Source organism: Oryzias melastigma, linkage group LG18 (genome assembly GCF_002922805.2).
Source record: "Oryzias melastigma strain HK-1 linkage group LG18, ASM292280v2, whole genome shotgun sequence".
Taxonomy (NCBI): Eukaryota; Metazoa; Chordata; class Actinopteri; order Beloniformes; family Adrianichthyidae; genus Oryzias; species Oryzias melastigma.
In genome coordinates, this window is record NC_050529.1 from 20,367,277 (window position 1) to 20,379,652 (window position 12,376).

The 12,376-nt window shown below is 38.3% G+C and overlaps 1 protein-coding gene across 1 annotated transcript in view; it reads left to right on the forward strand.

Annotated features, from left to right (window-relative positions):
* The window catches only part of LOC112155947 (solute carrier family 12 member 3-like), a 16,571-nt gene extending 4,546 nt beyond the window's left edge, over nucleotides 1-12,025 (forward strand). The window contains exons 9-27 of the mRNA XM_024288014.2: nucleotides 1,729-1,859; nucleotides 1,939-2,023; nucleotides 2,095-2,252; nucleotides 3,953-4,060; nucleotides 4,272-4,395; nucleotides 4,495-4,596; nucleotides 4,718-4,873; nucleotides 6,418-6,517; nucleotides 6,595-6,706; nucleotides 7,212-7,346; nucleotides 7,634-7,740; nucleotides 7,869-7,951; nucleotides 8,034-8,111; nucleotides 8,250-8,354; nucleotides 8,456-8,567; nucleotides 8,953-9,039; nucleotides 9,257-9,392; nucleotides 9,475-9,542; nucleotides 9,668-12,025. Coding sequence (XP_024143782.2) covers nucleotides 1,729-1,859; nucleotides 1,939-2,023; nucleotides 2,095-2,252; nucleotides 3,953-4,060; nucleotides 4,272-4,395; nucleotides 4,495-4,596; nucleotides 4,718-4,873; nucleotides 6,418-6,517; nucleotides 6,595-6,706; nucleotides 7,212-7,346; nucleotides 7,634-7,740; nucleotides 7,869-7,951; nucleotides 8,034-8,111; nucleotides 8,250-8,354; nucleotides 8,456-8,567; nucleotides 8,953-9,039; nucleotides 9,257-9,392; nucleotides 9,475-9,542; nucleotides 9,668-9,806 — 2,126 coding nt within the window. The 3' untranslated portion in view covers nucleotides 9,807-12,025. The remainder of the gene's footprint in view (nucleotides 1-1,728; nucleotides 1,860-1,938; nucleotides 2,024-2,094; nucleotides 2,253-3,952; nucleotides 4,061-4,271; nucleotides 4,396-4,494; nucleotides 4,597-4,717; nucleotides 4,874-6,417; nucleotides 6,518-6,594; nucleotides 6,707-7,211; nucleotides 7,347-7,633; nucleotides 7,741-7,868; nucleotides 7,952-8,033; nucleotides 8,112-8,249; nucleotides 8,355-8,455; nucleotides 8,568-8,952; nucleotides 9,040-9,256; nucleotides 9,393-9,474; nucleotides 9,543-9,667) is intronic.
* Nucleotides 12,026-12,376: the final 351 nt, after the last annotated feature.

The following is a 12,376-nucleotide window of genomic DNA, read 5'->3' on the forward strand; positions in this document are numbered from 1 at the left end:
AAGTCACCAGCAGAACACACAGGAGCCAGACAGTTGCTTTTATCTAAAACATTTTCTGATTCCTCAAAATAAATAATAAGAAGAAAATAAATGATGTTCTTTCTTATAATTAGGTTTAAAATGACATTTTTGAATATTTGTTTTTATAAATTAGGAGCAGAGAGATTTATCCACCCATAAATCACTCCCACAACTTAAAAAAAAAAATCTAATGTATTTGCTGTTTTTGGCTAAAATCTGCATAATAACAATTAAAAAACCTCTGGGAACTCAGTAAATCTTACAGGAGTGAATCTTTAAATTGTGAAAATAACAAAATCAGGACCTTTTTGTGAAATTTTCTTAGTAAAACATTCAATTTCCTATTTACTACAATATCTGTTTTATTTTCTTTGAAGATATAATTCAATTCAAAAACAGTAAGGTCATTAAAGTTTAAATCCCTGTACTGAAAGGCTTCATTAACATAAATATATTGTGTTTGCACCTACAGCCATACAACCACTCTACAATTCAAATATTGTATAAAATAATCTCACATCATTATCAATATAATTTATGAATTTGTGTGTAGGAAAAAAAAGAAAAAATACTTTTTTAATTAAGTGATTAAAAAAAAGTTAGATTGAATTTATCATTGCCTTTTATCTTTGTAACGTTCGGACAGACGAGGCCGAGGCGTGCGGATCCACGTGCAACCAGTTTATTATTTTGGGTGAAGGCTGAACTAAGGTAACTGGGAAAAACCACTGAGAGAGAGTTCATACAGGGGTTGGGTAAAGGTAAAGCTTCACAGTGAGGAGTGGGGAGAAGGCAGGTTAAATAGTGGAGGACTGATGGGCAAATGAAAAACAGGTGCTGGTGATAATAGGTGAGGGAAGCTCCAGGTGAGGACTGGGGAAGGTGAGGTGAGAGCTCCCTCTGGTGGCAGAGGGAGGGAGCTCCAGGCTCATCATGACAATCTTATTTTTTTTTAAAACATTAAAATAGAACCTCTTCATCCAGAGTATGTGTCTCCCAATACGATATGTATCACGATATTTTCCACGACTGTACTAGAACAATTTTTTATAACAATAATGTTGTTTGAAGGGTGTAACTAAGAAAAAAAACTGTACCTGAATAATAATGTGTCTTTCATTACAATAAAATCGTAAAATTCATTCTATTTACTGATCACAACATTAAGCACTGTAACTGTATCTCATGCTGGCTACAAATTGCTTTTACCTAAGCAAATTCATGGTACTTATCTTTTGTTAAATTAGTAAAAAAAAATGTCTGATTTCCAAAATAATTTTCAGCGGAATAAAACACAATTAATGAATGTGCCTTAATCAATAGGGCTCTAAAAGTGCAATTGAGGAAATAAAGTGCTGTCAATTTCCAAGATTGCTAAATGTAGGTTTTAAATGGTTCAATGGATTCACAGCTTGTGCTGAAGTTTCTATCAAAAACGTTGCTGTTGATTTATTTTAATAATCTCAGCATCCTTTACCTGTAGATAATCCTCATTACAGATTAGTTCAGCAACAACAGTTTTAAATGAATTTCTGCCTATGAAAAAAACTCTAAAGAGTTTTTTTTTTTTTATCTTGTTCTCTGTTATAAGATTAATGTGTCCGAATCTTTTAAATAAATGAACAATTACAAAGTGCAGAAAGTACAAAGTAAAGGTTCATAAGACGAACTGATCTGAATGTAGATCCTTTCTGGTTGTGTTCACAGGTGATATCTTTGTAGAAAACCTGACACCAAGCTTTAGAGGGCCTAAAGGAGACTTCTTCCAGATGTTTGCCATTTTCTTCCCAGCTGCCACTGGAATTCTGTCTGGAGCTAACATCTCTGGAGATCTTAAAGTAAGAAAAGAAGATCGGGGAGGAAAGCATATTTGTAATCTCCCATTTTTTCAGATCTATCTTCTGTCTCACCCTGCAGGACCCAAACACCGCCATCCCTAAAGGAACGCTCATGGCTATTTTTTTTACGACGCTGAGCTACCTAGTTATTTCTGTAACTACTGGTAGGTTTCCTATGCGTTTTTGTCCTCAAATGTATGGAGAGAGAGAAACAGAGACCTTCTCCGTCTTCCAGGAGCATGTGTGGTGCGGGATGCCTCCGGAAACATGAGCGACATGATCAGTGCCAACAGCTCGGACGGCTGCATAGGACTGGCGTGCAAGCTGGGCTGGAACTTCACTCACTGCATCCAGTCCCAGTCCTGTCAGTTCGGACTGGCCAACAGTGTGAAGGTGGGAGTCAGGTTGGATTCATGAAGAACATGAGCTTCTGCCTTCATGTTGTTCAGGGACACACCATTCAGATCATTTTTAAATGCATCATATTTGCTGCTTGGTCCTTGTGTTCATAAAGTTAATGCTCCAGACCACCAAATGTTTTTGATGACTATTAGTGTCTATGTATTTCATTTACAATGCAGGGACACATGGATGATACTTGGTTATCAGGTTGATTGATTTGAAGAGCTCCACTAAACATCATTATTCCTGTCTCTATGTCTGGGTTCATGAGATCATTCAAAGACTCCCTCACTATGGTGAAGTTCACCATCTACTCCAGCAGGAGTTGGGTCTGAACGACGGCCGCTTTCAGCACTACTTTTGTCTCAATGACCCAGTTTGACGACTTGTTGTTCTGCAGTTTTTGGAGGAAAGAGACATTTAAACAAGAATAAAATTAGAGGATTATCTAGGACGAGAACGATCAGTTTCTCCTCCATATTGGTTTTGAATGCCAACGGCATTGAGCTCAGTGGTCTAAGTGGTAGAATGTCCACCCTGAGACTGGGAGGTAGTAAGTTCAAATACAAGGCTGCGTCAAACTAAAGACTAAAATTTTCAATCAGATTTTTTAACTCTTGACACCCTATGAGGCCCAAATTGCACTCTGTCAAGACAAGCACGCTGTGCCCGGCACTCAAATTGTGCTACAGGACCTCTGATTGAGTTGACATTGAAACTGGAGTCCTCTGCTGAGAAAATCCAACAGGTTCTCATCTCCCAAATTGTCATATGTTAATGTTTGGTTAATGATAAATTTTAAAGGGGGTTGAAACAGTTACAGACCCCCCCGCCTCACTTTTTGATGTTTTGGGTGTCCCCCAACTCATTGTTTTTGGCGTGCTGTTCATAAACTTAGGGATCTACAACCCTCGGGACGTGGTGCCGAACACGCAGTGGTCCTCGTGACATGTCCTGCGCTGGTGCCCAAACACAGAATCCTAATCTGGCACCGGATGCAGTAACAGACACTGCACTAGACCCAGACTGGTTCCAGAAACTGTACCGGGCACGAACAGGTACCAAATCAAGGTACCAGTACTGGGTTAGGGTACCAGTGCACTCTGCGTCCCGGTATCAGACCAGTTCCAGTTTGCGGCCCGGAGGTTGGGGACACCTGATTTAACGGGAACAGCTAGCATGTCAAAATACAACGAGTTGGGGACACTCAAAAAAGTGACATGTAAGGGTCCTTAAGGGGTAATTCCTGTTTGGAATACTAGGTGGAGGAGTCCCTCAGTCCAGTTCATTATTACAGGTTGTATCAAATTATTAAATGTTGAATTTTTATATATATTTATGTGTGTGTGTGTGTGTATATTTTTCCTCAATGAACATTTGCTTACTCCTTTTTAACAACTTCCTTCTTTGCTAGAGTTTAGAATTCAAGCTGATTAGCAGAATTCAAGTCCTAATTTGTTGGTAAAAGCTTATGAAGGAGTTGTAAACCTTTATTAACCATTACAAATAATTACAGTTTTTTATTTTAAAATTGAAACTTGTCAATATTAAGTAGAATAAATTGCATTTCTGTGAACTCCTATTTATTGTGTTAAACAGAAATGCATTTCTGCATTCAGATGTGGTGTTTACAGTAGAAATGTGATGTCAAATCTCATCACCTTCTTCCTAATCAAGAATGTTCCACCCAGGTTATGGGACAGATTTCTGGGTACTACTACCTCATCACTGCTGGAATTTTTGCTGCTAGTTTATCTTCTGCTCTTGGGTTTCTCGTCTCTGCTCCAAAAGTGTTTCAGGTGAGACAACTGAGCAAAAACATCAGAAGAAGCAGGAAAATACTTTCTATCAAACTCGTTTTGGGGGCAGGGCACCTGTCAAAATGAATTTGATGAAATGTATATTCCTACTTCTTCTAACCACCCAAACATCAGCTGGAAAAGTAATTCTGTTACTCGCTTGAGAGTCCAAAGTCTGGCTTTAAAGTTTTTTATTCTTGTTTCATTTCAGTGTCTGTGCAAAGACCAAATCTACCCATACATAATATTCTTTGCAAAGGGTTATGGGAAAAACAATGAGCCACTTCGAGCTTATGTCCTCTGCTACCTGATTGCTGTGACCTTCATCATCATTGGTGCGTATAAATTAATTTTGTCCAACTTTTGACCTTCTTTTCGAACTTTTGGTTCATTTCCTCCAAAATGATTGTTTTTGTTCATGTTTGCTTCAACAGCTGAGCTGAACACCATTGCAGCCTTGATCTCAAACTTCTTCCTGTGCTCCTACTCTCTGATAAACTTCAGCTGCTTTCACGCGTCCATCGTAAACTCACCTGGTATGTTTTCACTCTCCATTAATTTAGTTGTATCTTTCCACATCCACATTTTTTTTTTACTTCTTACTGTCAAAAATTCATCATTTGCCTCCTTGTGTTTTCCTTACCATCCATCCTGCAGGTTGGAGGCCGTCATTCCGTTACTACAGCAAGTGGGCGTCTCTGTTCGGAGCTGTGATCTCTGTGATTCTGATGTTTCTGTTCACATGGTGGGCCGCTCTGGTCACTTTCTGCATCATCTTCTCCCTGTTTGGATATGTCAACTACAAAAAACCAAGTGAGTCAAAGCTGAAACATAAGAACATGAGAATGGAGTTAAAAGTCCTTTGTTTTCTTTAGATGTCCTGAATTTAAAACACTGGTTAAACAAAAATACAGCAAGTCAAAGAAATTGTTGCTGGGATGTGAAAGGCTCTTGATGATCTTCATGGCTCTGGTGGGGTATTGAGGGAAGTCAAAGATCTTCAATCTCCTGACCAGTTTTCACTTCTGAATTACATTTTTAAATCTTTCTAAGAACATCAACAAGTTCAGTCCATGATCTGTCAAAAGAAAGCGTTTGATCAAAGCTTTTCCATGTGGTAAGAAGCAGAGCCGCTGTGGGACCAAACTGAGAGACAGACCATCTTTAATTTGGGGTTGTACCCGTTTCTTGAAGTAGTGACAGAGTGACTAGCTGCTAGTGATGCATTGTGAGATTTCATTTTCTCTGCCGGTTCTGGATAACTTAAGGTAGAAGTAGAGCAGTCAAATTCAAATGAGAAGATTGTAGGTTTCGATGCCGCCTTGCCCACCCATGTGGCAAAGAATCCTTGGGTAAGACACTCAACCCCTCATTGCTCCTGGTGATTATAGGCTGGTTCCAGTGTATCATCAGTCTGTGAATGGGTCCACATGGCTGAAACTGGAAGTGTAAAATGCTTTGGACATTGATCAAGGTAGAAAAGTGCTATAGAAGTGTATAACATTTACCATTTTGCAACTTCTTCATCAATCTCTGCCCAAAACCTTGGTTCTGTTTTTAGACAAACTTCATGTTGAGTCAAGTTCTGAATCAAAGGAGAGTGGATGCAGGAACCATCAAGAGAAAAATGTGATCTCTGGCTTTAGTTTAGGAGGGGACGTCTCTATATGAACCTCAGAGTAGACATGGTCTAGTTGGATTCATCCTTCTGAAAATGTTTGGATCACATTATGAATAAAAGGAGAAGCACTGTTGTCAGTTAGGTCTGATTTAAATGACTGACTGTGATTTGAGCACAATGAGAATGATTGGATCTGTGCTCACATTAGCATCTGCTGAAGGGACCACACCTGTAGACCTCGACCTTGGATGGGGAAAATTATGACTGTCTCCCACTGGGTTAGTTTCTGTTCCAGTGTAAAGTGTGTGGCATGCTGTCTGGTCTACAGTTCCTAAAGTTTATCACTGAATTTCTTTCTGTAGTAGTCCAACAAAAGTAGCTTAGGTTTCTCTAATATTTGAACCAAGGGAAATCCTTTGGGAACCTAAACTAGAGTCTGACTAGAGTCTGGAGTTGTCTATCCCTGATCTAACCTAATAACATTCCATCCATAGTCACTGTTGGACTATTCTTTAAGTGACCAAAAGTAATCTAAATGGTAAATGTTTCTGAAAGAAAGCCCTGCAACAGAGTGGCAACCTGTTTAGGGTGTACCCCGTCTTCATCCAACAGTAGCTGGGTTGCCTTGTACCCTGGGGTTCTAATTTGGATGAATGGAATGTATTATAATTCTTAACATTATCACTCAGTGTGTATATTCATTTCTTGTTGTATAATTTGTATATCTGCTCCTCAGATATGAACTGGGGTTCATCAGTTCAAGCAGGCACATACAACATGGCTTTGTCCTACTCCGTCTCTCTGACCAATGTGGACGATCATGTGAAGAACTTTAGGTGAGTCTCTGCACAAATGACTACATTCAAAACATTTCCAAAAAGTTAATACGTGATTATTTTTATTTATTTTTTAGGCCTCAGTGTCTGGTCTTGACTGGACCACCAAACCAGCGACCTGCTCTGGTTGATTTTGTTGGTTGCTTTACGAAACACGCCAGCCTTATGATCTGTGGAGACATCGTCATGGTTTGTTTAATCATTCTGTCTGCAATGCTGTTTTTTGACCCTTTCTTTGGTCGTTTAGAGTAAATTCACTGTGACGAGACTGATCCACACCAAATTGTTTTCTTTTGACTCATTTAAAAGCTCAGCTGAACTCTAAAGCAGTCCAGAGAACTCTGGTTCTCTTGGTAATAAGAAATTTGATTTTGGGACAATGAACGCATGAGTCAGTAACGCAAACATTCTACACTATACCTTAAAGAAAGCTGTCCAAAGAGTGAATCTTGTCTCATTGGTAAACAAGGTGTAGTGAGGAGCTTTGGTCCATTCTTTGCTTCCCTCCTGACCTTGCTTTGCTTGAAGTAAATCAAACCAAATAAAGACAATAAACTCATTTACACCCCTGTTTTTTAATCTGAGCAAAAGGGCTTGTTCTGTTGTCAAAAAACACAAGAGTTTTCATACTTGTAGTATCACTTTCCACTTACATTGATTTTATTAATAAAAAATATTGTTCTGATCCTTTCAGGAGCAGGACAGAAAGACTCGACCAAACAACACCACAGACGTGTTGGTGAAGTGGCTTAACAAGAGGAAGGTGCGATCCTTCTATACTCCTTTCATCGGAGACAACCTGAGAACTGGAGCTCATCATCTGCTACAGGTACATCCAGAAAATGTGTTGGCAGAGCAGAAGTTCCAGGTTCTTTCCACAGAGCATCCATCATCACCATTTCTCACTGCTTTTCACATGTAAAGTGAAGAACTGAAAATGATAGAGGTCAATGTGTGTCTGATTTAGACTAAACCTGTAGACATGTTAAAGACTGACAATAAAGAGAACACATTAATGCTGTTACACAGTTCTCTCAGGGTTTTTATTATTCTCAATGTTTCATTTTTAACCAATAGCTCTGGAAGTTACTTATTTATCTATTTTGTGTGTTAAAGGCTTCTGGACTCGGCAAGTTAAAACCCAACACTCTGGTTCTGGGCTTTAAGGCAAACTGGAGGGACAGCGCTCCAGATACCATCGAGGATTATATTAACACCATTTAGTGAGTCTCTCAAAGCTAAAAATGAATGAAAGCTGACATTAATAAGAAATTTCTTTCACCTTTGAATAATAAAGAATCAAAACTGAATTTAAATCTGACTTTTAAACATTTATCTTCCTGTTCTCCAGTGATTCCTTTGACTCCAATTACTGTTTGTGCATCTTGAGGATGATGGACGGCCTGGACGTCACTGCAGACTTGGATTTTCAAGGTGATGCTCAGAACTGATTTTATTTCATTAGAACTTTGATCTAAAAACCCAGAGACAGAAGCTGATGATCTTAATCCTTCAGTGAACGATGGCTTTGAAGCTGATGAACCTGAAGAACCCGTGGAACACGATGACCAGCAGAGTAATGATGAAGACCCAGGTGAGAGATGACTCCTCCCATTTCTCCAGGTTACCAATCAGACTGACTCAAGTTATACATTTGTGGATGGATTTAAGGACATACAGAGATTCCAGAGGTTTGAAGCATATCAAAGTCAGGATTTTGCTCTTCTTGCAGCTGCTGACATGTCTGATGAAGACAACAGTGATCAGATCAAGACTGTTTTCCAGAACGATCAGGGCAAAAAGACCATTGATGTCTACTGGATAGCTGATGATGGAGGTGAGTCTTATCCAGTTAAGAGCTGTTCTGCTTTCCTCACACAGGAAAAAACATCCATTGTAGTTTGATTTCAGTTTGAAGACGTTTCCTCTGGTTTTAAGGTCTGACTTTACTGGTGCCCTACCTGCTGACCAGGAGGAAACGCTGGCGCCGCTGCAAGGTCAGAGTCTTCATCGTGGGAGATGAACAAAACGAGGAGGAGGGCCGCAAGGAGTGAGTTCTTCTGTTCATAATCACTGATAGTTTGTTGGAAAAATGAGAAAAACCTTTGGGAAGCTGCTGCAGTTTCATTGAGTCATTTGTCTTGGTGCCTTGCACAGCAAAACCAAAAGAAGAAAATGTTTTTTCCACAACAAGGACTGAACATACTTTACATTCCTGCATCATAGAAACATAGATACTAACATTTGGCCAAAACAAAATCTAATTTTCTTCTGAAATAATAATCTAAAACTTAGCTTTGACTGAAGACAATACATTTTATGACTTTTGAATAACAAGATCTTTGTTAGTGAAGAACTTTCTATCTGTACTATGTTGTGTACTTTTTCCCTGATCTGTAAAGTGGACCTGACATGATCTGGGATGTTTTTCTCAGGATGATCACTCTGTTGAAGCGTTTCCGTCTGAATGTTAATGATGTCATCGTCATGACGGACAGTGAGAAGCGTCCTCAAGCTAAGAGGTGAGTCACACTGAGCACAAACACACAACAATAGAAACAATTCAAGCTTCGAAAGGAGAATATTTTCACTTTAAGCTACAAAAATGATTTATTTTTGTCCTAAACTGTCAAATATTTAGAAATTCACATAAATACTAACATATTTATAAGAATCCCCATCTATTGTTTGTTCTCTGGTTAAATTGTCTTTTTTCTCTTTGGTGCTTTTCTTCTCCAGCCTGACCCGGTTCGTGGACAGCGTCGCCCCCTTCAGGCTGTATGATGAACAGCAGGAAGGCGCTTTAGTGCAGGAGCAGAGAGAGAATGCCCCATGGAAAATATCTGACAAAGAGTTAGAGGTGTTCAGGCTTAAGGTGTGTTTGTTAAAGTTAGCATGTCACTCTCATGCATATTATTTCTTTTTGAGTCACTTCCTTCACTGCTCTCCTTCTGCAGTCTGAGAGGAAGATCCGGCTGAATGAAATTATCCGCAAGAACTCACACCACACTGCTCTGGTGCTCGTGTGAGTTTACAGTTTACTGAACATAAAGTAGCGTTCATAAACACCGAGAAGTTACAAGTTAAGAGTCAATCTTTTGTTTACATGTCAACAGAAGGTCCTTGTTGTTGATGGAAATGTGTTTTCAGGAGCCTCCCTGTGCCGCACAGAGACTGCCCCTGCGCTCTGTACATGGCCTGGCTGGACACGCTGACCTGCGGCCTTCACTGTCCCGCCGTGCTCATCCGAGGAAACCAGCAGAACGTCCTGACTTTCTACTGCCAGTAAACCCTGAGTAGTTCTGACGTAACTAGAACAAAACTGACATCCTAAAAACAACCAGAGAGACGAAACCAGCAGCTGTATGACCAGAACAAAGGACTCAAAGAGTTAGTTCACAATATTAGACTTTTAACATCCTTCTTAAGTTAAAAAGTTAAGAACTTTTTCTTAAACTTAAAAAAATACACAAGCCACATTAGCCGAGATTCCACCTTAGTAGGTCTATAGGTGCTCTGATTTTTTGATCAGAAGCTCTGCTTTAACGAGATGCCTGTTATTCACTGAAGTCCACTATGGTTCCAGAAAAGATAGCCTTTGTTTTCTCAGAAATAAAATAAGAAAATCTTCTCTTAAAGAGTTTTGTTTGGTATGCCTTGGATAGTTTAGAATAACAATACTTTAATACATCCACTCTTTCATTACTACTTTGTTATAAAAATGAGACACCCTTCCTCCCCCCAGTCCCAATGAGACAATTACTGGGAAATAAAATAAAACCAAACTCCTTCTCGTTATTGTTTCCTTGCGTTAATAAAAATGTATTTACACAAAATAGCATTGGAAAACACACACTTTGTGAATAAAATCAAAAATAAAAAAGAAAGAGATATATCTTATTGAGTACACTGTACTTTTATTTAAATATGTCAGCATAAAAGTTTGTGAAAAATATATTTATTTTAGTAACATTTTTAAAATATTTGGTTAAGATTGCTATATGGGGTGCATTGGATAGGGATAGGAGTGGTTGGATAAGGGAGTTCAGAAAAGAAGAAGATGTTGAGGTCTCTGATCTGGGGACTATAAAAAGGCAGTTTGTCGTGTTAGAAGATAATTGCAAAAACGACAGAGGTGACCAAATAAGAATAAGGAGAACAACAAGATCTGATTATTTCAGACAGAACTGTAATTTGAGAATTGAATGACATATTTTCTTTAAAGTTAAGAAAGTCTTCAACCATGAGTCTCAAACTTCTGTGGGGCAATCTCTCAAGATTTCAGGTTGGTGGTGAAGTTGTGGTGGATGTAAGAAAAGGAGAGGCAGGAAATGTCAGGGTTTTAGTTTAGAATTTCGAGATGTTTTTGTCTCATTCAAGTGAAAATGACAATGACTCTGTCATGACATTTGGTGGAAAAGAAGAAGACCTATTGTCAGAAATAAAACCAAAAAAACAACAACAAAAATGAAAGAATGACAAAGCTGAGAGATGAGAAATTGACTAAAAATTGAAGAGGGGCCAGAACAGAACCCTGTGGAACACCGTTCAAATAGTTTAAAAGTTTGTTTAAGAAAGATGGGACACTTGTTCACTCTGTATAGAAGGAGGATGCCCACTTCGTAAATGACTACAGAAAGATTACCAAGTATCACTGCAGTACAACCTGAGCTGTGGGAGTACAGAGGAAATTCCAGTACCACAAATTTTATGAGTACATAACAAATGTGGGGAGGAATCTGTCTGACCAACAGGTCGGTCTGAACCCAAAAAGAACTGACACTCAGGCAATATCTTTAAATAAATCTAGCACTGAATTTGAATATTTTGTCCAGGATTAGTGAATTTGCTTGTTTTATTAAATGTCTCTTTTTTTCAATAACTTTTTACACAGCTATAATTATGCAGACATTACATTTTTGTTTGTATTTCTTTTGGGATGGTGAAGATTTACATGTAATGTGATAACTGTTTTTAATTGAGAGTTATTGTCCTAGACTGAACAATCTACGTTTTTCTGATAAAAGATGTTAAAATTAATATCAATAATTGGATTTTAAAAGCTCTTAAAACATGTTTGATCTTTTTTAAGCATAAATAAATTTTCAGCTTTATTGTACATGTTCTTTGTTGCTCAAATGTCACTTTGCTATGTTTCATAATGTTGTCCGATGAATTAGTCGCATAAGTCCCCTAATATTATTCAGTGAGCCCAGAAATGTGTCTCTCTGTTGGTTTGGGAACGCTGGCAAATAGTGAAATTGTTAAATTTCCTTCAGTAAGACACTGATAGTACAGTAATTGTAAATTGTGTTTAGGAATAAAATTTTGTGTGTTTTCCCACTCTAAATTTACAACCGGCAGCAGTGGATGCAGTTTATTTTTATAGAGCATAGGATTTATTCATTTTTGCTACTTCATAAATGACAATTTATTGTGTAAAACTTGGAATACAACTGTTGCTTGAAACAAGAATCCCAGGAATCTGCTAAAAATGAAATAAAATAATAAAAACATTCACGACTATGTGTTAAGTTTGAGCTTGTAACACATTTTGGAAGCCTTAAACTAAGGAGCTAGGAGGACAAAAACCAGTACAAAGACGTGTGCACATCCTCAAGGTTACCCATTAGAAAGAACTAGAAATAGATTCAACAAAAAACACATAATTTAGTCTTTCTTCCTCCATTATTGATTAATGATGGTGGCTTAGTACTTATGGCTCTCACATCACAATGAGAAGGCTGTTGTTTGAATCCTATAGGTGGGTATTTAATGAGTTTGAATATCCTTGTCATTCATGTGTGGGTTTTTCCCAGGCTATCTGGTTTCCTCCCACAGTCTAAAAGTCGTACTTCA